At 45.5% G+C, this 25,962-nt stretch overlaps 1 protein-coding gene across 1 annotated transcript; it reads left to right on the top strand.

Annotated features, from left to right (window-relative positions):
* Nucleotides 1-384: 384 nt before the first annotated feature.
* Nucleotides 385-24,279, top strand: PRCC (proline rich mitotic checkpoint control factor). The gene is made up of 7 exons (XM_061120524.1): nt 385-1,124; nt 13,178-13,225; nt 15,387-15,953; nt 18,134-18,229; nt 19,873-20,016; nt 22,066-22,131; nt 23,838-24,279. The coding sequence occupies exons 1-7, from the start codon at nt 654-656 to the stop codon at nt 23,922-23,924; spliced, it is 1,479 nt and encodes a 492-aa protein (XP_060976507.1). The 5' UTR covers nt 385-653; the 3' UTR covers nt 23,925-24,279.
* Nucleotides 24,280-25,962: the final 1,683 nt, after the last annotated feature.

Below are 25,962 nucleotides of genomic sequence, written 5' to 3'. Positions count from 1 at the left end.
CATTACTTGCAGTTTCTAGGAGCACTACGTTTCCCATAAATCTTAGCGCCCAAGCAGCCGCCCTAGAGAACTTCAAGTACCGAAATGCTCTCCTATCCGTCTCCGTGACCACCGCGGTGACCGATGGGGCTTGTAGTTATCTAGGAATTGTCAGGGGACGAAAAAAAAAAAAAACCCCAAAACCCCCAAAACTACTCATCCCAGGAGTCCTAGTATCAGAGGCGGATTTAGCGCTTGTCTTTCTGCGGACACCTCAATCCTTCCTCTGAACCTCTCAATCCTCCCTCTGACTCCAACTCCCGCCGTGCCTTGCGCCGCTCTCCCTGCGGCGGAGAATGGTGCCGTGTCCAAAGTGTTCTCTGGGAGTTGTAGTTCTTATATTGGTGCGGCGAGGAGGAGGCGGAGTGACTCGGCGGCCATTAGCTGTGTGTAGTTGCCCGGGACTAGGAGCTTAAGTGAAGAGGGAAGCCTTATTCGGTGGAAATCAACTATGGGCATGGGCTTCTGCCGGGGCTAGCCCTAGAGTACGGAGAAGGCGGCCTTTTTGGTTCCCCTCCCCGCCGAGTCGGGGGGGGCACACTAGGCCTCCGGACATCCCCGGTCTCAAGTAGGCCTCGTCTGCCGGCAAGGGCGCCCCAAAGGCGGGCGGCGCCATGTCGCTGGTTGCTTACGCCAGCAGCGAAGAAAGTGAGCCGGATGAGGCTGAGCCGGAGCCGGAGGAGGAGGAGGCGGCGGCGGCCCCTACACCTGGGCCCACTTTAGGGGGCTTGTTCGCTTCTCTTCCCGCACCCAAGGGTCCGGCCTTGCTGCCTCCGCCCCCCCAGATGCTGGCCCCAGCCTTTCCCCCGCCGCTGTTGCTGCCCCCACCCACCGGCGACCCCCGGCTCCAGCCTCCTCCCCCCTTGCCCTTCGGCCTGGGAGGCTTCCCCCCACCTCCAGGCGTGAGCCCGGCTGAAGCGGCGGGAGTTGGGGAGGGGCTCGGATTGGGGCTGCCCTCGCCCCGAGGCCCTGGCCTCAGTCTGCCCCCCCCTATCGGCGGTGCCGGGCCCCCCCTGGGGCTTCCGAAGCCAAAGAAGAGGACAGAGCCGGTGAAGATTGCGGCGCCAGAGTTGCATAAAGGGGATGTGAGTATGCGGGGAGGGCACCCCCACTGTCCATTGGGTTTGGGCATGGGCTCAGCTGTGGGAGGGACTTGTGGAGGCTCGGAGACTCTCTCCTGTAAATGCATCCGTTGATTCCGGACCACTGGATTCCTGGTATTGTGCGATTAGTCGAGCTGAAGTTTGTCGGCTTTGGGGAGTTAAGAGTATTTGTCCTTGCGTGTTTCTCCAAACTGTACCCGCCCGCGGAAAGGCCTTATACCATCACCTGACACTGACAGGCCCAGGCCTAGGGACACTTGATTGCATTCCCTCTGTGGCATCTTCACCGCAGGTTCCTACCGCCCCCCCCCCCCCCCCCCCCCGTCCCAAACCCCCCAAGTATTCAGAACAGCAAAAAATGTGGCACTTGAGGTAACATGAGACAATTCCTGAGCCCTTGGCCAACATTCAGAACTAACCTTTTGCTTTGCCTCTGAACTTAAAAGCATCAGGGTCTGAGCGGGAAGGATAGGAATCCTGGATTCTATTTATGAGACAAGTTAGGGAAGAAATTCAGTATTTGTTGAGTACAGATCATTTGCCAGGCATTGACACTTTCCTTGAATTACCGCAGAACTGTGAGAGATAACATTCTAATTTTTACAGATGAGAAACAGGTGTCCAGCGTGTAAGATCTTACCTGGTGAAGGACAGAGTGAAGATTCAGAATTTAGCTGAACTTCAGGCCTATGCTTCAGTTTCACCATTTACATACAGAAGAGGCAACCAAGCTTGTGTCGTTTTCTGAATGTTGGATCAGTAAAATTGAAGGCCTTTTTTGGAGTGAGCACTTGGGAGATAGAAGAGACAGCCTAGGGGCAGGTAATACTTTAGAGTTACCTGGAGTTCTTCCCATTCTTTCTCTTCTAAAAGTTCAATTGGTCCATGCCTCGCTCACCTCTGGTAACCTTCAGAGGGAAGCCAATTTTCGCCCTTGCTTTTCTTCAGACTTCTAACTCGGCCTGGAGGCTATTTCTGTTCTCTTCCCCCCAGATGTCTGAATGTTCTCTCCCTCACCTCTTTCAAATCTGGGTTTAAAAGACGAGTTCCCATTGAGGGCTTGCTAGCCGACCTATTTCAGTTTTAACTTCCTGTCACCCACTCCGCCCCACCCCACTTTTATTTTTCTCCATAGCACCACCATCTAAGATACTTTATCACCGTCTAGTTCAGTTCAATTGCTCAGTCATGTCCAACGCTTTGCAACCCTGTGGTCTGCAGCACGCCGGGCTTCCCTGTCCATCACCAACTCCCAGAGCTTACTCAAACTCATGTCCATAGAGTTGGTGATGCCATCCAACCATCTCATCTTCTGTCATCCCCTTCTCCCACCTGCGATCTTTCCCAGCATCAGAGTCTTTTCAGATGAGTCAGTTCTTCGCATCGGGTGGCCAAAGTATTGGAGTTTCAGCTTCTGCATCAGTCCTTCCAATCAATATTCGGGACTGCTCTTCTTTGGGATTGACTGGTTGGATCCTCCTTGCAGTTCCACGGGACTGTCAAGAGTCTTCTTCAATGCCACAGTTCAAAAGCATCAATTCTTCGGCACTCAGCTTTCTTTATAGTCCAACTCTTACATCCATACATGAGTACTGGAAAAACCATAGCTTTGACTAAACAAACCTTTGTTGGCAAAGTAATGCCTCTGCTTTTTAATTTTTTTTGCCTCTGTTTTTTAATATGCTGTCTAGGTTGGTCACAACTTTTCTTCCAAGGAGCAAGCGTCTTTTAATTTCATGGCTGCAGTTACCATCTGCAGGGATTTTGGAGCCCAAGAAATACTGTTTTCATTGTTTCCCCATCTGTTTGCCAGGAAGTGATGGGCCTGGATGCCATGATCTTAGTTTTCTGAATGTTGAGTTTTAAGCCAACTTTTTCACTCTTCTCTTTCACTTTCATCAAGAGGCTCTCTAGTTCTTCGCTTTCTGCCTTGAGGATGGTGTCATCTGTGTATCTAAGGTTATTGATATTTCTCCTGGCAATCTTGATTCCAGCTTGTGCTTCATCCAGCCCAGTGTTTCTCATGATGTACTCTGCATATAAGTTAAGTGAGCAGGGCGACAGTATACAGCCTTGATGTACTCCTTTCCTGGTTTGGAACCAGTCTGTTGTTCTATGTCCAGTTCTAACTGTTGCTTCCTGACCTGCATACAGATTTCTCAAGAGGCAGGTCAGATGGTCTGGTATTCCCATCTCTTGAAGAAGTTTCCACAGTTTGTTGTGATCCACACGGTCAGAGGCTTTGGCGTAGTCCATAAAGCAGAAGTAGGTGTTCTTCTGGAACTCTCTTGCTTTTTCGATGATCCAGGGGATGTTGTAATTTGATCTCTAGTTCCTCTGCCTTTTATAAATCCAGCTTGAATGTCTGGAAGTTCATGGTTCACATACTGTTGAAGCCTGGCTTGGAGAATTTTGAGCATTACTTTGCTAGTGTATGAGATGACATACTAACCATCTCACATACTGTTTATTTTATTTGCCTCTCTTCTTTTGCTAGTGTACAAGCTCCATGAAGACAGGGCTTATTGTTTATTTTTTTCACTGCTGAATTCATAGTGGTTAAAGCAATGCCTGGCACATAGTGAGTACTGTCTAAATATTTTGAGTGAATGAATTCAAATGAATATGGATTCTTTATGGAAGGTATTTCCAGAATCTCCCTTACTACCTTGTTCCAAACTTTTTCCAAATCATTTCCCCCTTCTTTTTTCCCCAAGTCTGTTATTTCTAAGTCTAGGGTCCCAAAAAGCCCTTTGTTGCTCCAGTGGAACTTAAGTTTGCTTTTAATTTAACCTGGAACAAAGGAAAGTTCCTAAGACAGAGGAAAATAGGTTCATTTTGGGGGGCATTCTGTTTTCACAGTTTTCTTCCCAAATTTCCTTTCAGCCTAATTGCGATATATGGGGGAAGATGGCACTTTGAGCCAGCTTGCTTCCCTCCACAGTGACAGTGGAAAGACTCATTTTTAGGTCCTCAGAGGTGTAGCATCAGGAAAAGTTGCTGGTAGAGGCTGTAGAATCTTCCATTTAGGCCGGCCGAAGTGGCAGAAAATTCTGAGGACTTTTAACCCTCTCTCCTTTGTAAGTATAATCTGGTAAATTCCTGAGATAAATTGTGAGGTGGATAATTAGAATAAAACCAAATCCTAGTCCTTAGCTGGTTCAGTTTCCCATTTTTGTTCTGTGCAGGTTAGTGTTTTGTTTCCTGAACATGTGATTCCTGGGAAAGGTAGCCTAAGAGAGTTCTAAGGTGACTAGGTAAGGGTGACCTTCACCTTTGAAACATTTGTGGGTCCTAAGCTCTGTGTCTTGTGCTTATTGGGCTTTCAGTAAACATCTGAGTGAATGAATTAGGTTTCCTTAAATAATTTTCCTTTAGAATTTGGTGCTGAAGTAGGATTAATTAACTCAACTCTCGTTCATTCCTTCATTCACTATTGAGCTGATTCTCTGTGCCAGGAGCTGAGTACAGTAGTGAACATGATAGACCCTATTATAAAAGGAGCTGATGGTCTATGTAGGGGTGGACAGGCAAGGTCAAGTCAGGAGGACCATGTTGCCATGGGCGCTCTCCTTTGGGCACTAATCAACTTTAGAAGTTGGGGAGGCTTTCAGGAGGAGATGATGTCTACATTTTGGAGATAAGACAAGTGAGCAGAAGGTAGCCAGAGAAAGGGGCGATGAAGAGGAGGAGATCAGGCAGAAGGAACGGAATGTACAAAAGCCCGGAGGTGAGAGAATGCAAACGCTTTGTGGGAAGCTTTAGTAAGGCACCATGGCTGCAGCGCATGGTGGGCAGGGGCAGTGATGAGAGATGAGGCTAGAGAGAAAGAGATTGAGGCCAGATGATAATGGGCCTTGGATATGATGCCAGCGCCTTTGTACGTAATTCTAGGGTAATGAAAAGCCCTTAAGTCTGAGCAAGAATCCTCTGATCACAGGGTGCCAAAAGATCTGGAGGGAGCAAGACTGGTAGATACAGTGTGAGAGATGATGGTGCCTGGACAAGGGAGTGGTGGGGATGGAGAGAATTGGAGGTTCCAGGTCTTTTTTGGAGGGAGAAGTGGTAAGACCAGGGAATTGATTAGATGTCATGGGTGAAGGAGAGGGGTCAAGGCTGACCTTTTGGCTCAGACACCTGGGAGGGTAATGGTGCTGTTTATTTGGGGAATACAAAGGCAGAGCAGGTTGGGGATTAGTTAGATTTAATTGGTTACAAGTATCAGAAACTGCTCCAAGCTAGCATAAGTGGAAATCGCATCGTAAATATACTGAGGTGCCCTGGAAAGGGCCTGGAATCAGGAGCTGGAGATCTGTCAAGGATCCACACAGCTTCTCTTTGCACCTTTAAATCATTCTTTGTCTGCAGACCAGTTTCCTCCACTTCTTACCTTTTATTGCAGAGAAAGATGGCCACCTACACCTCCTTGGTTTTTCATTCCTTCCTTTTAGTGATTGGCCCAGATTGAACTGTAGTTTTAGTCCTGGTCTGGTTTTCTGGGAGAGAGACTGTGATTGCTTTGATTTGAGTCAGCTTATTGATCAGCCACAGTCAGGGAACAGGGGAAATTCTCTCTCCAGGTATGTTTCAATATCAAATTCTGTCAGCTTTTGACTTATGTGAGTCAAAAATTAGGAATGATCCATAAAATGGGGAATCATCATTCCTTTTCCCTTCTTTACTGTTCTCTTTCGGAACAGTGGTTAATTGCTGATTTTGCGGGCTTAGGAGATGCAGACTTCTTAGGATACTGAAAAAGCAAAATTAGAGGAATAAGTTTGCTCTAAGGGTTTTTTGTCATGTAATGTGCGTTCGAACACAAATAGAAATTTCAGAATTACTTGGATTAGTGTTACACGTCCTTTCAAATTGCTTACCCAGGTAGTGAAAGATTTGAAGCTGTGAAATTGAAATTTCACCAATTTTGGTCACTTCTGTTAAGCAAGTAGTTAAGAGTTGATTGCAGTGAATTTAGCTAGGATTTAGCCCTAGATAGAAAGGGAAGGAAAAATGCTCCAACATTTGTGGGTCCCCTGTGGAGTGTCTGACACTGCTGGGCACATCGGCGACTCTGTAAGTTAAGCCTTACCCCTCGCTTACAGGTGAGGACACAGGAATTGAGAGAACAGAGCTAAAGTCACATAGTTCGAGAGCGGCAGGAATCATGTTTGCCCCCAGGTGTTGTGTTCTATCATCCTGCTGCTAAGTCGCTTCAGTCGTGTCCGACTCTGTGCGACCCCATAGACGGCAGCCCACCAGGCTCCCCGTCCCTGGGATCCTCCAGGCAAGAACACTGGAGTGGGTTTCCTTTCTATCGTAGTTCCTACCAAAAAGATAGTAGAGTCTTGAGCAACCAGAACTAGGAAAGTGATACTATGAGGAGTGCAAAAGTGGGAGAGAAAATGATGTCTTAACTGAACGGGCAGATGTAAGAACATATTTGAGACCAAAGGGGAAAACAGTTGATGAATCTAGCTAATTGGGATAATAGCAGAGAGGAGTGTGTAAGTGATTCGAATTTGGAGCCTGGGGGTTGGGGGGGTGGGTGGTCTGTGCTTGGGCTCTGATTTCCTTCTTGGCTTCTGGCCCTGGCAACTAGTGATTGCTTTCTGGAAAGGGAGTCTGTCAGAACCAGAGCCTGGGAAGATAAGAGGGAGGCTGCCATGGGGAATGAGGCTCTCATAGATTAGCAGATCCCACTGGGCCTGGCTTAATGGAAAATGTCTGTTTCCGTTCTTGCTCAGCAGTCTCGGGGTGTGTGTGTCTTGTCACTCTTGGCAGCTGGAACAGAGAGGACAGTGGTGGCCACTGAGGCGCAGGCTCTTAGGAGGCCAAAAACAAATACAGCACTTCCTTCTTAAGAGACACAGTCAGTTTGTGTCTCGAAAATCTGGGAATGCCTCTTCTGGCCCAGCCTTCTTCCAGCCCTGGGTGCTCCTGTATCTCTAGCATCATCATTTGCTCTGGGTCAGATGACACAGACCCACTTAGACCGCCTTTCGCTGGTCTTTAGCACTCTAGGAGTGGACTCAACAGCCTCCTTTTAATATGCTCCTGTGGAGGACAGTTTGGCGAGTTCTCAAGAAGTTAATTAGAATGATACAGCAGTTTCAGTCCTAGGTAAAAATATTTGAAAACAGGGACTCAGACAGATACTTGTATGCTAGTGTTCATAGCAGCACTGTTCACAGTAGCCAAAAGGCAATAACCCACATTTTCAGCAACAGGTGAGTGGATACACAAAGAGTGGTATATACATACAGTGGAATATTACTCAACCTTAAAAAGGAATGCAGTTCTGATACATGTTACAATATGGATGGACTTTGCAGACAGACATGCTCAGTAAAATAAGCTGGACACAAAAGGACACATATTATATGATTCTGTTTGTATGAGGTACCTAGGGTAGGCAAATGAAGAGATTGAAAGTAGTATAGAGGTTACTGGGGAATGGGAATTATTATTAATAGGTATAGAGTCACTGTTTCGGATGATGAGAAGTTCTGGAGATAGATAGTGGTGATGGTTATACAATATTATGAATGTATTTAATGCTACTGTATGTACTTGTATGCTTATAAATGGTTAAAATGATACATTTTATGTTATATATACTTTACCATGATAAAGGGGAAAAAAACCCCAGTATGCTCATGTACTTTTCACCATCAAGGAAGTTCTCGTTGTGTCTAAATTAAATACTGTGCTTAGGCTGATTCTGTTGCCTCTATTTGGTTCCTGATAGAAGCTGAATTAATTTTCCTTTTAAATGCTTTAAGACAGCCCCTGACCCCATGACTGGTGGATAAATGGCACATCTTTTAGATTTTGGATTACTCATCTCCTCCTTTTTGGTACTCTGAACTGAAATTTATTTTTTGTGTGAGGTATTTGGATAATTCCTTGCTGAGCTTTCTTTGTTTTCCTGTTTTCATCCAAGCCCACACATGCCTGTAAATCCTTTGAGTGGCCTCTCAACCTCTTTTTCATAGTGAACCAGTGAGTTCCATGTTTCCAACCTCTTTAGTTGGCTAAAGTTAACTCAGGGGGCAAGAAGTGGTTCTCATTCTGTTTCCCTGCTCTCCTAAGGGCCCTGGACTTCCTCTGTGGCCTAGGTAGGTTACTGAATGTCTCAGAGCCCTGTTTGTCAGCTTCAAGAGGTAAAGATTTATTTCTGCCCCCTCTCAAAGATGAATAGTCTTAAGAAGGGCTTAGGGGTTCAGCACGTTTTTTGAGGGTCTTAGTGTTCTGTTTTAGGGAGTCATATTTGTGCCCTTCATGAGATGATTGATAGTGGGGCTCAGTAGATTAGTACAAGACGTTCAGAGAGAGAAGGGTGATTGTGAGTAGCTGTAGCAGCCCTCTAAATCCAGAATTAATAAGGTGTTCCTAAAATCTTTGTACAGTTTTTTGTGTGTGTGCTTTTAAGCTTTAAACTCAGGTTGACAGTATAATGGAAACCGTCTGTGACATTTAAGGAAAAATTGAATTTTCTTCCCCCAGCTGATCTGGCCTTCAATTCTATTAGCCATAGGACAGTTTGCCTACAATTTCAGAGTAGCCACTCTTTGTTTGTCACAGATCTGAAAAATAAAAATATGCTTGTACAGTTTTATGAATGTAATCGTCTTAAACTTGATAACATTTTCTTTTCAGATTGTTTCCATTGGACATATTACCTAAGATGTTAAAGTTTAAACATGCCTGGGGACTTCATGACAACCTTGTGTACCCCATGGTGAGGTGGTTCTGTGTGGTCTGCTGGAAAGGAGAAAGTCTTCATAGTCAAGAAACAAGGGAGGAGGAGTGAGGGGGGAGAAAAAGGGAACAGTGAATCCTGAGGCAGTGGAGTTTGGAACAGAGAGAACAGGTAAAAAATGCTTGGGTGTTTGGGGCTTAAAGCTTTTCTTCCATGTGTTTGACCTCTTGGCAGACCAGAGGGAATAATAATTCTTGAATTCTGTTAAAAATTTTAGTTAGTATACATTTTTTTGCATTTTCACGGATCAGTTCAGTTCAGTCACTTAGTCGTGTCCGACTCTTTGCAACTCCATGGACTGCAGCATGCCAGGTTTCCCTGTCCATCACCAACTCCTGGAGCTTGCTCAAACTCATGTCCATCGAGTCAGTGATGCCATCCAACAGTCTCATCCTCTGTCGTCCCCTTTGCCTGCCTTCATTCTTTCCCAGCATTAGGGTCTTTTCTAAGGAGTCATTTCTTTGCATCAGGTGGCCAAAGTATTAGAGCTTCATCTTCAGCATCAGTTCTTCCAGTGAATATTCTGGACTGATTTCCTTTAGGATGAACTGGTTGGATCTCCTTGCAGTCTAAGGAACTCTGTCAAGAATCTTCTCCAACACCACAGTTCAAAAGTATCAGTTCTTTGGCGCTCAGCTTTCTTTATGGTCCAGCTCTCACATCCATACATGACTACTGGAAAAACCATAGCTTTGACTAGGTGGACCTTTGTCGGCAAAGTAATGTCTCTGCTTTCTAAAATGCTGTCTAGGTTGGTCATAGCTTTTCTTCCAAGGAGCAAGCGTTTTTTAAATTTCATGGTTGCAGTCACCATCTGCAGGGATTTTGGAGCCCAAGAAAATAAAGTCTCTCACTGTTTCCATTGTTTCCCCATCTATTTGCCATGAAGTGATGGCACTGGATGTCACGATCTTATTAGGTTTTTGAATGTTGAGTTTTAAGCCAACTTTTTCACTCTCCTCTTTAGTTCCTCTTCACTTTCTGCCGTAAGGGTGGTGTCATCTGCATATCTGAAGTTATTGGTATTTCTTCCTGCAGTCTTGATTCTAGCTTGTGCTTCATCCAGCCCAGCATTTTGCATGATGTACTCTGCATATAAGTTAAACAAGCAGGGTGACAATATACAGCCTTGTTGTACTCCTTTTCCAACCTGTCCGTTGTTGCATGTCCGGTTCTAACTTGCTTCTTGACCTGCATACAGATTTCTCAGAAGGCAGGTAAGGTGGTCTGGTATTCCCATCTCTTTCAGAAGTTTCCACAGTTCATTGTGATCCACACAGTCAAAGGCTTTGGCGTAGTCAGTAAAGCAGAAGTAGTTGTTTTTCTGGAACTCTCTTGCTTTTTTGATGATCCAGCGGATGTTGGCAGCATGATCTCTGGTTCCTCTGCCTTTTCTAAATCCAGCTTGAACATCTGGACGTTCTCGATTCACGTACTGTTGAAGCCTCACTTGGTTTGAGTGTTACTTTGCTAGTGTATGAGATGAGTGCAATTGTGCAATAGTTTGAACATTCTTTGGCATTGTCTCTCTTTGAGGTTGGAATGAAAACTGACCTTTTCCAGTCCTGTGGCCACTGCTGAGTTATTCAAATTTGCTGGCATATTGAGTGCAACACTTAAACAGCATCATCTTTTAGGATTTGAAATAGTTCAACTGGAATTCCATCACCTCCACTAGCTTTGTTCATAGTGATCCTTCCTAAGGCTCACTTGACTTCGCATTCCAGGATGTCTGGCTCTAGGTGAGTGATCATACCATCATAGTTATCTGAGTCATGAAGGTCTTTTTTGTACAGTTCTTCTGTGTTTTCTTGCCACCTCTTCTTAATATCTTCTGCTTCTGTTAGGTCCATACCATTTCTGTCCTTTATTATGCCCATCTTTCCATGAAATCTTCCCTTGGTATCTCTAATTTTCTTGAAGAGATCTCTAGTCATTCCTATTCTATTGCTTTCCTCTATTTCTTTGCATTGATCACCGAGAAGGCTTTCTTCTCTCTCCTTGCTATTCTTTGGAACTCTTCATTCAAATGGGTATATCTTTCCTTTTCTCCTTTGCCTTTCGCTTCTCTTCTTTTCTCAGCTATTTCTAAAGCCTCCTCAGACAACCATTTTGCCTTTCTTTTTCTTGGGAATGGTCTTGATCACTGCCTCTTGTACAATGTCACGAACCTCCATCCATAGTTCTTCCGGCACTCTATTAGATTTAATAACTTGAGTCTATTTGTCACTTCCTCTGTATAATCATAAGGGATTTGATTTAGGTCATACTTGAATGGTCCAGTGGTTTTCCTTACGTTCTTTAATTTAAGTCTGAATTTTGCATTAAGGAAGGAGTTCATGATCTGAGCCACAGTCAGCTCCCAGTCTTGTTTTTGCTGTCTGTATAGAGCTTCTCCATCTTTGTCTGCAAAGAATATAATCAATCTGATTTCAGTATTGACCATCTGGTGACGTCCCTGTGTAGAGTCTTCTCTTGTGTTGTTGAAAGAGGGTGTTTGCTATGATCAATGCGTTCTCTTGGCAAAACTTTGTTAGCCTTTGGCCTGCTATTGTACTCCAAAGTCAAATTTGCCTGTTACTCCAGGTATCTGTTGACTTACTACTTTTGCATTCCAGTCCCCTATAATGAAAAGGACTTCTTTTTTGGGTGTTAATTCTAGTAAGGCAAGTATATGCACACGAAAAATGCAACATTTACAAAGCAAGCACAAATGAATCATTGTTAGCCTGATGCCACCCCAGACAAATAAATAACATAGGGGCACAGTGAAAAAGAGCGAGGTGAGCTTCTTTAGGAAGACTTCAGAGTTTCAGGTCAGGAGGTACAGAGTGCAGACTGACAGGAGAGTGAGAGGTGAGTCGTCCAGGAACCTGAAGGAGGAGCGATAAGGTGGGGAGCTTCCGTGAAAGAGGTACAGATGGAGGCTCGGCCAGTTCTCTGAGGAGATTTTGGAGTCACAGTTGATGCCCTTGTTCTTAACTGCTTTTATTACAGTTATTTGGGTACTTGTCTTTCCTCTTACTGGACTCAAGTTTCTTGAGGGCTGGGATTTTTTCCATGTCTTGGCATACAAGAAAATCTTTGAAGCACAGTGGAGGAAGTAGTCTAGGTTGTGCCTCTGGAAATCAGTGGGCCAGGACTCTGCCTGCTCCGAGTCCTGTCCTGTTGCCCGAGTGGATGAATGTCATCGCAGTACCTGTAGCCCAGCCGTAGGGCACCAGTTGGAGCTGTGTCGATAGCGCCTGGCACCGTGTCTTGCATACAGTAGGTTCTGAGTAATGATGATCAAGAGGTCCTTGTAACAGATGAATCCAGTGGGGAACCTGTGACGTATGAGGTTCAGTTGAGAAAAACAGGCAGAGAATTTGAGTTGTTTAAAATCTTGGGGATGGAAAAAATCTTAGATTCCTGCCTAATCACCTTTATTTACAGGTGCCCCAGACCAGGGTCTTAACAACAAATGGAAAACTTTTAAGGTTCTCAGGTTGGATATTTTTTAAAATAAAATGTTAAAGCGTACTTTTCATATGCCTTGCATCTTTCTGATAGTTGAAGATGGCTGAGGAGCTGATGTTCAACTAAAAGTTGGGCCATTTTTCAGTGTGAGAGCTTGTTTTAGAAACAATCCTGAAGAATCAGAGGGATAACACAGAGGACCTCCCTTCTTGCCCCAAATTCTCACAGTCATCATTTGCTTGCCTTCTTCCTGGACGTGAACGACTCTGTCTGGCATACTTATACAATAGATCATACTTGGAGAGGAATGGATTTCTCCAATGGCTTTGACCTTTAATGTCTCAGAGAAGAGTAGTTAACACACCACTTAATCCCATAGGAGTTCCCCGGCCCTGTGGTTATGTAGTCTGTGTAAGTGGTTTTAGAAGTGAAGCTGAGATTGGGTGAGATTGTGGGCCAAATCCCATTCATCTTCTAGTGGACAGATTTATAGGAAGAAGAATGGGTATAGTTTTTTCTTTCCACCAAGGACTGAATGAGAGGAAGTAGTCTTAATTTAAAGGACAAAATTGATGCAAAAGGCTCTGGAACAGGTCTGGGGGTTTGAGAATGAGTGACCAGGGGAGGTTAATGCCTACCTCATTCTCTGAAGCTGTTCGGCTGGTCCTGGGAGACACATACCTCATACAGGGGGAGGGCCCAGACAAGATGATAGCCACTGTTGTCCAGGCCTTTATTTCGGCTTCATTTAAGGTGAGTGCTTTCCCTATTGTCCTTAAACAGCGAGGCCTTATTTTATTTCTTTTTCTCTTAGTCAGATTCTGAGGAAGATGAACCCACAAAGAAGAAAACTGTCCTTCAGGTAAGCTTTGTGACAGAAGCCATTTCTTCCCTATATTGCTTCCTGGGAGATAGGAAATTTCCAAATCAAGCTTAAGCAAATGCAAATATTGATATTGAGGACTGCCTCTTTGAGTGTAGTTTTGTTTTCCAGGTAACGTCAGATCTTGTGCTTTTCTACCCTGCCCTCACTGCTCACTGACTTTAGTGTGCGGGCGTTGCCTCTCCTAGAGGATAGGCATGGTAGGGAGATGAACTGGAACTCAATTTGATTTATTACATTTCAGGTAAAAGGATTATTTAGGAACAGTAGAATAAATGGATTGGTCAAAATGATGTTATGGGACATCTGAACTTTAAAATTATCCATCTTCCTCCAGTCTCATTTTTAACCTGGAAAAGAAACTTAAATAGTACTAAGTGCTATACCAGTGTTTAACTGATTTTATCTTCTTAACAGTACCTAAATCAGAGTGCTACTATCATTCCTGTATTGTATATGAGGAGAATGAGACCTTAAGGAACTTGCCCAGGGTCAGACAACTAGTGGGGACAGAGCTGAGATTGGACTGAGGCAGTCTGACTAGAGTCCATGCTCTTAGCTGCAGCGTTTGGCCACTGCTTTGTCATAAAGACCAGAAGTCCTTAACCAGACAGTGCTGGGAGATGCTCTCGCTGCTGTTTCCTGATTCCCCTTGTCCCAGTGCCTTTATTCTGGCTCCCAGGAGTTTCTTCCTGTTGAGCGCCACACTCAGTGAGTCCTCTGACCTCATGTTAATTATAAGTCTCAGGAAGAGCAAAAGTGGTTCTTCCTTTATAAGGTTGTTGTCTCCTGATCCAGGTATATGATCCTGAGGTTGCCCCTTCCCTGAGTCTGTTAAGGTGTCACATCCCGTATTGGGAGGTCTTAGAAGGACACAATCACATGGAAGTTAGATAACTGATGAGAGTGATGCTGTGTCCATGTCTGTAGTGGTTTATGGAGGAAGAATCGTGAAAGATACGCACTTGCTGAGACTGAATGAAGCCAGGTGTTGCCTGTTGTCAGAATGGCTTCCTGGAGGAAGTGAACTGGCAACTAAAGAGATGGGAAGACACTGGCTCAGAACGCACTCCAGGAGCAAAGAGCAGTCTTGCAGGTGGTAGGAAGAGATGAGTGCATGGAGAACCTCTGAGCTGATAAGGCAACGTGGACCAAGCCCTGCAGAGGGATGTAGCCATGATCCCAGATGTAGCTGAGAAGTCAGATGCTTCTAAGGTAGCCTGAAGGATGTATGTTCTCCATCTTCCATCTCGGTCTGGTTTTTATGAGCCTGAGCCTTTGGCATCTGCCAGGATGTAATGACCCAAGTCTGTGAACACAGACAGCAGGGAGAAGAGCCCATTTTCTGGGTGAACAGTTCTGCCTGGATTGCTTGATTCAGAAGCCTTAGTTTACTCATTCTGGGCATTTCTTGACCGAGAGTGCTGAAGTACATGGTTACTCTAGGACAGTGACACAGTGTCCAGTAAGTGTCACTAACTCCGTTCTCCTTTTTCAAACCAATACCTCCCTCAGCCCTACAATTAGGCCAGCTGGCCTTGTTATACAGAAAGCAGAATCCAAAAGATTTTTATGAGTAACAAGAACTCTGGATGGACTGAGCCAGTTAGCTTACAAGTTGATAAGTTAAATGCTTGACTCTGGCATAAACAAGCTGGATATACCACATCTCTAGGGCTTTCCTTGGGCGGGGAGGGAAATTTGGGCAGGATGTATGAATGTCTTTTTAGGACAGAGCCTTGCTATTGACTTTTGAGTGCCAATCCAAAGGAAACAGGGAGTTGCTATGCTTAAGAGGAACCTTCAAGATACTGAGAGATTGATCATCTGGAGAGAGCCCTGGGCTTTTTGAGAAGAAAGATGATGTATTTACTAAGTGTATCATATTAGCAAAAAAAAAAATCAGGAAAGGTTTTGTGGTAGAGGAGCTGGGAGAAATGGACAGCAGAAGGGCCTGAGGTAGGAGCAGTCAAGTCCAGTGTGGATGACCTTAGTGGGCAAAGGTCAGACAGAAACAGGGCTGGTAAGATTTTAGGCTGGAGGACGTAATTGTAATGCTTGTTCTTAATGTCAGTAGTATGTATCATAACATCTCGCTTGTCACCTTTCTTCCCTCCTTACCCAAACTTGGGCTCACCAGGGATCCAGTGAGGGGACTGGTTTGTCCGCCTTGCTTCCCCAACCTAAAAATCTGACTGTGAAAGAGACTAACAGGTTGCTCCTGCCCCATGCCTTCTCCCGGAAACCCTCGGATGGCTCCTCTGACACTAAGCCCTCCAGGCAAGCTTCTAAGACCAAGTCCTCTTCTCTTGCCCCTGTTGTGGGCACCACAACCACCACTCCGTCGCCCTCAGCTATCAAGGCTGCCGCCAAGAGTGCTGCCCTGCAGGTGACGAAGCAGATCACGCAGGAAGAGGACGACAGTGATGAGGAAGTAGCCCCTGAGAACTTTTTCTCCCTCCCTGAGAAGGCCGAGCCGCCTGGAGTTGAGCCATACCCTTACCCCGTCCCCACTGTCCCAGAAGAGCTGCCTCCAGGCACAGAACCAGAGCCGGCCTTCCAGGACGATGCAGCCAATGCCCCCTTGGAATTCAAGATGGCAGCAGGCTCAAGTGGGGCCCCTTGGATGCCTAAGCCTGGGGAGGACTACGGCTACAATCAGTTTTCCACATATGGCGATGCGAATGCCGCTGGTGCTTACTATCAGGTGCGTGGGCAGCATGGAGGGCAGGCTGGGAGTCTGACAGTCAGGGAGAGCTCTGAGCCTGTGATACGGCCTCTCTGGCATCACTTTGGCTGAATTAATGAGTCTTCTGGTGTCTTGGTTTTCCTTACCTATCGGGTCTCAAAACATTATGGCTTTTTGCTGAACCATATTGATCTAAAATTGCCTAAGTCTATTCTGAACACAAAAGGTCATTGTAGGAGCTGATGAGAGGGATAGGGAGAAAGTGGAAGAAGAGCAGTCTCTAATCTTAGAGATCCCAGGTAGCTTCTGCACGTGTGGGTGAGGAGGATGCAAGAGCTTTGGCACAGATGGCTAGATAGCAGTGAGTCCAAGGAGAGTTCTGGAGGTGGGGAGGGAGAGGAGGGAGTCTGGAGAGTTGAATGCAAAGGGAATAGGAGAATGGCAAGAGGCCTTGACTGAGACATGCGGAGTCAAAGGCCTAAAGTAAGTCTCTACAGAGAAGACACTGGGGGACCATAGTTTGGGCAGAGACAGGAAGTGGGGTTTAGATTTCGAATCTCAAACTATGTGAGTCGGGGCAAATTACTTATCTGCCCCTCTGAATCTCAGATTTCTCAACTCTAAGATGGGAAGAATGATAGAACTTCAGGGTTGCTACAAGAGTTATATTGGTAACATAGCAAATGCTCAGTAAATGGTTATGAGAATTTTTATTCAAATATTATGTGGAAGAGCTGTTTAAATTGTTCTCCAGGGCTTCAGAGGGTGAGAATATATGAGGCCAGGTTGTGAATAGTTTAAGACAGACTTCAGAACTTTGTTAGATGGAGAGGGCTCGCAGGAGTCCGGGGACTCACAGCCGCGGTGGTGGTTGATCAGAGGCAGCTGGCTCGTGCTGTGGCCGGGCAGCTGTAGGAAGTTTTCCTGCCAGCGTGTGATGGTTGCAAGACTTAAGTCTCCTTCAGCCACTGTGATTCTCTGAGTGGTCGGTGTGACTCTTCCCTGCAATCTAGGCCTGCGTAGGGACCCATGGTAGGTGGACTTTGAGGGCACTCTCTTCTGATCAAAGACTTTGAAACCTGTCTGCCATTAAGCCTTGCTGTGTCCTGTAGACTGACCAGGGACAGTGTATCTCCCCTCAGTGTTGTTGGAAGGAGGAAGATGAGTGTTTTGACCTCTTTAGCAAAGAAAGAGAAAAATGTAACAAACCACTAGTTTATATCCAGCCAGTGAATAACAGTTGGAATTTTGTATGCAGTTACAGATACCATGAAGGCAGTCAGTGCAAATTAAAGCACTGTAATTACTCTAGGGGGCCCTTCAATTTAAATGTATGTTTTTTATTAATACTTTTAATGAAAATTAATGCTTTAATTACTCTGGTTTTTTATGTATTGTTTTTATTTAATATTAAACCTTATTTTTCATATATAAAATGAATGTTCTTGGAGGAGCATTTCTTGGAGTTTTGGGCAAAGGTGGAAGAATTAGGAAAAAGTGTAGGCAGAGAGGAAATAATTTCTCAGCCCTGCAGCTGCCTGAGTTGGCCACAGTAGGGGCCTTGCCCTTGCCTTCACCCCTCTTCCTCTAGGGTCCACAGCAACATCTGGCCAGCTTACCTCTAAAGGGGCATCATCAATTCCTGAGCTGAAAATCTGGTAATGCAAACCTGGTTTGTTCCCGGCTTTGTAAATTCCATACCACCCTTATGGTGGTTTATTTTTATCAGAAATCTGCAATCTTCCTGCCTGCTGAGGGAGGGAATCCCCTGTGCTCAGGGCTGCTAGATTGGATGAGGAGCAGGAGTAGCACGCCTCACACCTCCTCATCTCTGCTCACACTGGAGCGTACACTGGGGTCTTCTGAGCAGGAGGAGCCCGGCTGAGGCACGGTAGAGGTCAGCAGTAGGAGTCATGCTGGGGTAGCAGCCAAGGGAGCAGGCTGTGAATTGAAGCAGGAGAGAATGTCTTTATTTCTTGTATGTCTTCCCTAAAAAAAAAATCTATCTGTCTGGATGGTGTAGATTAGAAAACACTCTGGTTCTTGAGTTGTAGGGTAGGTCCTTAGGATCTGTGCTTTTGCTGGCCCACTTGAGGGGTCTGTAGTGTGGGTGTCACCACTGCCTCTTGGATGAGGGTTTTCTCTTTTCTCTCCACTCTGCCCTCAGCTGGTATGTTTTCTCCCCTCCTTGACTACAGGATTATTACAGTGGTGGCTACTATCCCGCACAGGATCCGGCTCTGGTCCCCCCCCAGGAAATTGCCCCAGATGCGTCCTTCATCGATGACGAAGCAGTAAGTTCATAAAGCCCAAGTGACCATCTTTGACCTCTAGACACCAAGTTTCAAGTCTGAAGCTAAAGGAAATTCTTCTTTTAAAAAAAGCAAAAAGCTATATTCATTTGGGATTCGGTTTGACAACATATAATTGAGAAACTTCAAGTAATAATGGCATATGTGAGGGAAGTTAACTTTTTTCTTTATAAAAGAAGGCTAGAGGTAGGCAGGCCAAGGCTGGTATGGCAGCTTCATAAAGTTGTCGCGATCCAGCCCCCTTCGATGAGAATGAGAATGTAGCTAAGGCCACTGTTCTCATTATTGCACACCAGGCAGCAGACTAGAAAAAGAAAGTCACCTCCCCCTTCAGGAGACTTCCTGAAAGTTCCTAAGAATACTTTTCCTTCTATCTTACTGACTAGAACCTGTCATATGGCTGTATTTAGTTGCAAGGGAACATAGTAGTCTTTTCATTGGGTGGTACTATGCCTAGCCAAAATGTTGGGTTCATTCATGCTAACAGAGAGGGGGAGGGAACAGCAGCCACAGTAAATAACCTTGTGTTTCACATCGCTGTGTTATTCTCTGCTGCTGAGCCTCTCCCCACCTCGGCGCAAGGGAAGATGAAAACCTCATGTTTTGCGACCGTCCAGTCATGTTCAGGAGATAAAGAATTCGATCTATAGGGAGGCCACAGCCTACCAGGAGTGGGTTGGAGAAATAGGGGATGCAAGTTCTTAGAAAAATAACTTTCTCTTCACCTTTTCACAGAAAGGTGTCTATTCCTTTGCAAACTTCTGCCTGTGGTTAATCCTGTGTTCGTCCACTTTCCTGTGTCTCCTCCTTGACAAGTTCAGTAGTTAGGCCCTTTTTGTTCTAAGCCTCGGAGGCAGCAGGGAGCTTATCCAGTGGCAAAAGTCAACTCCTTATGGGTAGAGAGAGGCCTTGCTGATGCTCAGACCACAACCTGGGTTTCACTGCAGATTTCCAAGTGTTCTTGAATTTAATTCCTCTTCACCTATACTCCTCGGCACATCTTCTGATGACTTAACAGTATGATAATTTTTCTTTCTTTCTTTCGGAGGAAGAGGAAAGAGTAGCAGTCTCCTGGAAATTTTGCCAGGCTCTTTTTTGAGGCTTCCTCTCTCTCCATCTCGAATTATATTCTCCTCTGATGTCTAATCTGGTGTGTGGTCTGCTGATTTGGTGATACTGAACCAATGAGAAAAAACAGACATGTTAAAAGAACTAATTTTTAGAAGAAATCCTAGAATTGTTTTTGAAAAAAAAAAAAAAAAAATAGAATTGTTTTTGTACCTTTAATTCTTAATTTGAAAATAGTGTGCAGTTCTTTTAGGCATATACAATTTATACATAATTTGAGTAAAATTCATACCAGTGAATCTCTGCACTCATGTTTTGGAAATACATTTTGGCCTTCTTTTCCCTGAGGCCAGGAGAACTTCTGAGAAGTAGCCTTTCACCTGGCATCAATGCAACTTGGTAGGTGGCATGGTGAAAGGATGTACTGCACAGAGAGAATTAAGGGTGCAGTGGAATTGGGGAGCCCTAAAATCATTCCATAAACTCTGGATCCTTGGTGACATCTCCTGATCCCCTACCCAGACCCCCGACTCCTGAATTTTTTCCCCCTTTTCCAGTTTAAGCGGCTGCAGGGCAAAAGGAACCGAGGGAGGGAGGAGATCAACTTTGTGGAGATCAAAGGTGACGACCAGCTCAGCGGGGCCCAGCAGTGGATGACCAAGTCACTGACAGAAGAGAAAACCGTGAAGTCATTCAGCAAAGTAAGTGGGAAAGGAAGGTCTGCTGGGCGGCCACCTTGGGAGTCCCCAGAGCAAAATCTGACCCCTCACCTCATTGTTACTATCCATACACCTTTAGCAAACACGTTCCCCTTGGTACTGGCGTGTATGCCAAGCCTCCCAGGTACAGCTCCTACTTTCCAGAATTTTGCAGCACTTAGCTCTCTACCTAGATGGTAGTCTGGTTACTGAGATTGGATGGCTGAAACAGTTTCCTATCCTGCAGTTGAGAAGATCTCAACATGTGTGGCTTCTTCCTGGCTGGACAGAATCCGTAGCTGCTCTCAACCCTTTTCCTACTGTCCTACCCCTCTCTCCATCCCGTTAAGTTGGGACCTGGTGCAGCACATCGTTGAGGTGCGGGCCCAGCAGAGCCTCCGAGGTCCTGGGGTCCTCGGTTCTGAGTGTGCATCCCCTCCCCCCACACCTCTCTCTCCATCATTTGTTGTGCCCAGCTGTGGCCTTTTCAGACGCTTTATCCCTCACCTTTCCCACACACCACACTCCTGCCTTCCCTGTGCTAGTTTTCTTCCGTCAGTATGATGAACATCTCTTCACGTAGTAGCTGAGTACGGCAAATGTGGACATTTATGAGCCTGCCACAGGGGGGAAGATGTGGGGAAGCCTGGATTCTAGCCCAGCACCAGTACGGCCAAGGTCGGGCATTTTATTCCCTTCTTCTCCCCCTGTTTGCTTTGCTTTGTTCTGTGGCCACAGATGGCCATCTGAGCCCCAGTCGTTTGTTTTAACTGAGCGCTGGCGGTTGTACGGGACAGAGCAAAGGATTGTGGTTAGATCAGCGTAGATCCATCACTGTTTACTGGAAAAGCCACGTAGGAGAGCATGCTCTACTAACTGGGTGGAGAGGCGTCATCACGTAGTAATAGCTGCTGCTGTTAGTGCTCACGTAGACAGGAATGGAGCTGGGTGTTTTATGTTTGTCATCTTCAGCTGTCATATTAGATGACATTAAATAGCATCAAGGAATTAGAGTGTGCTGTTTTCCCAGGTTTAAGTTTTTTATTTTATTCCCCACCATCTCATTGTATTGAGCTAGATTTTTAAAAAAAGAAGAAAAGGATACAGTTCCTGTCCTTGACAGGTTTGGAGTGTAGTTGAGAAAAAGAGTTTTAAGGACACTTGAGTATAAATGATTATGGTGCAAATTGATTACATAAGTGCTGAGGAGACTCCAGAGAGGAGTTTTGGGAGTTGGGTGGGGGTGATTAGGAAGCTTCTAGTCTGAGACTCAAACACTGGCAGAGGACAGGAAAACCGCAGAATGAAAGCCCGACCAATATAGACTTTGACAGTAAATCATTTGCATCAAAGTTTGGGTAGGGATTCAGTGCAGTTACGGGTGAAGGCTGGAAAATTGGAGAGAGGCGTGGTGATTGTGAAAATCTAATTCCAGGGAAGCTGCTTGTTGGTACTTACTAGAATGAGGGAGTAGGGTTTCAGCCAAAGGTGATTGATGGGAGAGAGCTTGGTAAGCAGTAGGCAGGAGATAGGCTAGACATCTGGCCTGACTGGGGAGAAGTGGACAGAGATGAAGAGGTCCTTAAGGGCAGAGGAGGTGGCGGGAGGTAAGAAGGGAGGGAGGTCTCCTGGAGCCTGGCCTTTAAACTGTTTTAGACTGACTGCAAGCAGTAAAGCTGGTGCCAGGTGTCCACCGTAGGCAGAGCCCCAGGCTTGGTGCTGAGGTGGTGGGTTACCAAAGATACAGAAGACAGCCCTGACCTCAAAGTATTTCCAGTCTAATGAGGATATTGGCTGACTCTTTTAGGCAAGTATTCTGAGCTTGAGATTTTTGCATAATAACTTTAATAAAAATAACTATCTTGTAAGTAAATAGACTTAAGAACTGCTCCAAGCTGACTTCTTCCCCCTAGGATTTGGGCTGTGTAACTTCTTCCCCCTAGGATTTGGGCTGTGTAGTTGTTTTCTTAATACCCATCCTGTCCCATTGGGGCATGTGAGAAGCTTCCACTTTTCTTTCAATGTGTTAATGGTGGTTTTCTTCCCTTACAGAAGAAAGGTGAGCAGCCAACAGGCCAGCAGCGGCGGAAACACCAGATTACGTACCTGATTCATCAGGTGAGAGGCCTGAGGGCCCTGGCCTGCTAGGCAGGATCCCTTTAAACCTGGGGATTTGAAGGCTGAGATCTTGGCTAGAAGCCTCTGTCAGACCCCTGCTTCTGGCAGGCACCCTCCCCAGTTCTCCATATGGCCACTAGGTGGGGATGTGTCCTTCAGAATTATCCTACTGTGCCTCAGGCTCACTTCATGTAAGACTCCAGTACGGGTGCTTGGAATAAACTGTAAATGAAGATTCAGATATTTAAAACATAGAGGTAAGAGTGGGGTGAAATGGTTTCTCATAAGGTTCTTTTAAATATCAAGTTCATCTGATAATTTAAAAAACTAAAGAAAAATTGGTTCAGCAACTTTTAGCAAAACATATACCTCATGAGGAGGTGAGGTTGGTTTTGTGTTCTTCATTTCTGTGGCAGGAAACATCAATGCAAGTAATTCAGATTTACAGATAATCTAAAAATATCTTTTGTAATTGGAATATTTCTTGGTATTTATTTGATAGGACCTGACAGCTTTCAAATATTTATTGTGTCATTAAATATCTTTTTGAGATCTAGTGTGCTAAATGCTGTCAAGAGTACAGAAGGAATAAGACTCTTTCCTGGCCATTTCCGGAGAGTATATATATATGCTGGTTGGTGATTTCAGTGCCAAAACTTGCATTCATTGTTCTTACCATATTTTCATCTTCTTTTTCATGGACTCCTTTGTACCCTTACCCTATCTTGTTATTTGTAGGGAAAGAATTTAAGGGTAGTGTCTTTAAAATTTTTTTGTTTTTATTTTTAAATTATTTTTTACTTGCTGTTCCCCTGTAGGGTCTTTTTTTAAATCCAAACTCCTAGCACCCTTCTCCACCCCAGGGGAAATGAGCAGGTGGAGGTGGGGTTGAGGAGCCCCTTTTCTAGGGTGGCATTTGTACATTCCCAGAATGCTGTCTAGAGCTAGGAGTTGTCACAGTCAGGAGGGGAAGCATTAATTCTTGTACTTTCCAGTCAGTTTTTCACAGCTTCAATTTGTGCTCTAAAGTGGTGTGAATTTCTAGGGTACCATATATACTACATTCAACACAACAGCGAAACAGTGGCTCCAGGCTAAATTATTGTTGGTAGGTGTCCTATTTTGACCTGTCCAGGTCTTCAATGCTGTCTTCTCTCACATGGCTCGTTAGGTATCCAAGGCAGCTGATTGTCTTCCTTTCAGATGCCAAATTCAAGTTTTCATTTGTCCATTTCCCATTTGAGCATTTCAGTTTTAAATCTAGCTGATGAAGAACCAGCATTCTTTTTTTTTTTTTTTCTTTAATTAATTCTTTATTTATTTGACTACAACAGGTCTTGATTGTGCATGCAGGTTTTTTAGTTGTAGCATGTGATATCTAGTTCCCTGACCAGGGATCGAACTCTGGCCTCCTGCATTGAGAACATGGAGTCTTAGCCACTGGACCACCAGAGAAGTCCCAGGACCAGCATTCTTGAAATTCTGCTTGAACCCTATTAACTCCCCAAAGAGATGGTTTCCTTTGCTTTCTGAGGGTCCTCCCCTTCTGCTTTAATAAGAAAATTAAATCCTTCAAGGGGTTTACTTTTTCCTCATAATTGTTTTGATGGCAGAAAGACTTTAAAGTGGGAAGCATACAGAGGCAAGAGAAGCTTGTTTCTTAGAGCCTTGGTGTGACTCTCCCCTGCCCCCTCTTCCTTGCACAGGCTAAGGAGCGGGAGCTGGAACTGAAGAACACCTGGTCGGAGAACAAGCTCAGCCGCCGGCAGACCCAAGCCAAATATGGATTCTAGGGCTCTGGACCTGACTGCCTCTGGATCTCCTGCAGCCCAGCTGGCTCGGCCCCCAGCTTCATCTCTGGGACCCCAGCTGATCCAAGCCCAGGATCTCTTTCCCTGAGGACCCAGCCCTCGCCTCTGCGAGAATGAACATATTTGATAGATTTTTCTTAACAAAAGTTAGAAAATTCAGCTCCCTTCTGTCTTGGAGCTAGCAAAGACTCAAGTGATGCCTCAGAAGGGGCTCTGAGTTCTTGGATGGGAGTTTGGCTCCCTGTTGGGTGTGATGATATGTTGAACCCCTCCCTCCATCTTTTTTTTTTTTTAAAACCAGGGATGTCTGTTGAAATAAAATATTCAGTCCAACAGACATTGCGTGCCCTGAACCTTTTCCTACTTTTAAGTGAGGTCTCTCTCTCTCTCTCTCTCTTTTTTTTTTGTTTTTGTTTGGACGCTTCTCTTTTGTTCTGTCCTTAGATCTTAGTTTTTACCTGGGGTAAAGCAGCCTCCAAACTGTTGTGAGCTATCTCTTGATTACTTTGTAGTTTTTCTGGGTGCTGACCATCTTAAATGGGGTCATGGCCACTGAAGACTCTAGGAAGTGTATGTACAGTTTTGTTTGGGACAGGGGCCTGTGACTCCAAATGTGGGAAGTATTGCTGATCTCAGGTATCTTGAAGTCAAGGAGATTGTTTCTGGGATGTGAAAGAGTTGTTGGACATGAAAAAGTAGTGAAATGCCTGTCCCCAAAGATGACTAAAATTTTTACTGGTTGTCATTGGCCTGGACTGGTTTGGAAGCTTTGCATGGAGATTGGGGGCTAGACAGATATCCTTGGAGCCTCCATCTAACTCCGAGCTTTTTGCTTGAGAGGATGGGGTAGGTTGGGGGAGGGTGGTGGATGAGGAGGGAGGTGGCAGGGTCTGTGGACTTGAGTTGGCTGTAGGGCACCAAGGTGCCCAGGAGCCACAGGATAGTGGCATGATTCCTCCTCCTCAGACACGGTTCAGATAGAGATGGAAGATACTGAATATTGGTCACAAAGCAGCAAGCACTTCCTGCTGTAGACACTGAGGGAACTTGGAACTCCAGTAGGGCTTAATCGCAGTGACTTCATGCAGGAAGGGAGTGTTAAACTCCTGTGAAAAGAAAGGCCTTGGATGCCAGGCAAGGGAATGCTGACTGAACGAAGATGCAGGTTCTGAATAGGAAAAACACTGGGAGGAATTAGTGTTTGACAGTCCTGGTGACAGAGAGGAAGGCTGAGACCCGAGGGGCAGTTTTGAAGAAGTGTGTGGTGGAGACTTGGGGATGAGAAGGAAGTGAGGAATCTCACCATGCTTCTGGTCTTGTGAGCTGGGGTAAGTTGAGGAGTCTGTTTCTCATTAAGTACAGAGGAGGGTTTCATTGCTTACAGGAAAACCACCCGCTTATCTGAAATCTGACCTACTTCGGGTTGGAGCCAGACAGGGCTCCTGCATCCCACAGGGACACGCGGGCTGTAGTTGTCCAAGTCAATGCATCCAGCCAGCCTTCAGCAAGGAGCCTTCAGCCTGTACCACCGCTCCCACCATCCACAGAGGCACTGAGGACTAAGGTCGCCCCTCGGGAGTCACAGTGAAGTGAGGTGGTGAGGTAGGCTCAGTAGGGCCCCAAAGTCTGAGGTCCCAAGGAGTCAGCTGCTCTTTCTGTATCCAGGGCTCTGTAGATGGGGTTGCCACACTCCTTCCTGAGTTGCCGTACTCCTGGGATTCAGCTGTTCAACTTTGTCATTTTAGGGGCTGCGTCATGACGACCTGGTGGTGCTCTGAGTTGGGAGGCGAGGCATATGGGTAGGGAGAGTCCTGGTGTCTTCTGTGAATGGACAGATTTAAGCCAGACATCTTTCAGTGTCTTCTTGTGTCCCATCTCCTTTGGTTCTCCGCAAGTAGTAAACTTTTTTTTTTAAACTGCAGAGCAGCATGGGGGATCCTAGTTCCCTGACCAGGGATCGAACCCATGCCCCCTGCAGTGGAAGCACAGAATACCTACCACTGTACCACCAGGGAAGTTC

The sequence above is a fragment of the Dama dama genome, chromosome 20 (assembly GCF_033118175.1).
Source record: "Dama dama isolate Ldn47 chromosome 20, ASM3311817v1, whole genome shotgun sequence".
NCBI classification, from domain to species: Eukaryota; Metazoa; Chordata; class Mammalia; order Artiodactyla; family Cervidae; genus Dama; species Dama dama.
The sequence above is the reverse complement of the archived record's forward strand: the minus strand, read 5'-3'. Positions and strand labels throughout refer to the sequence as shown.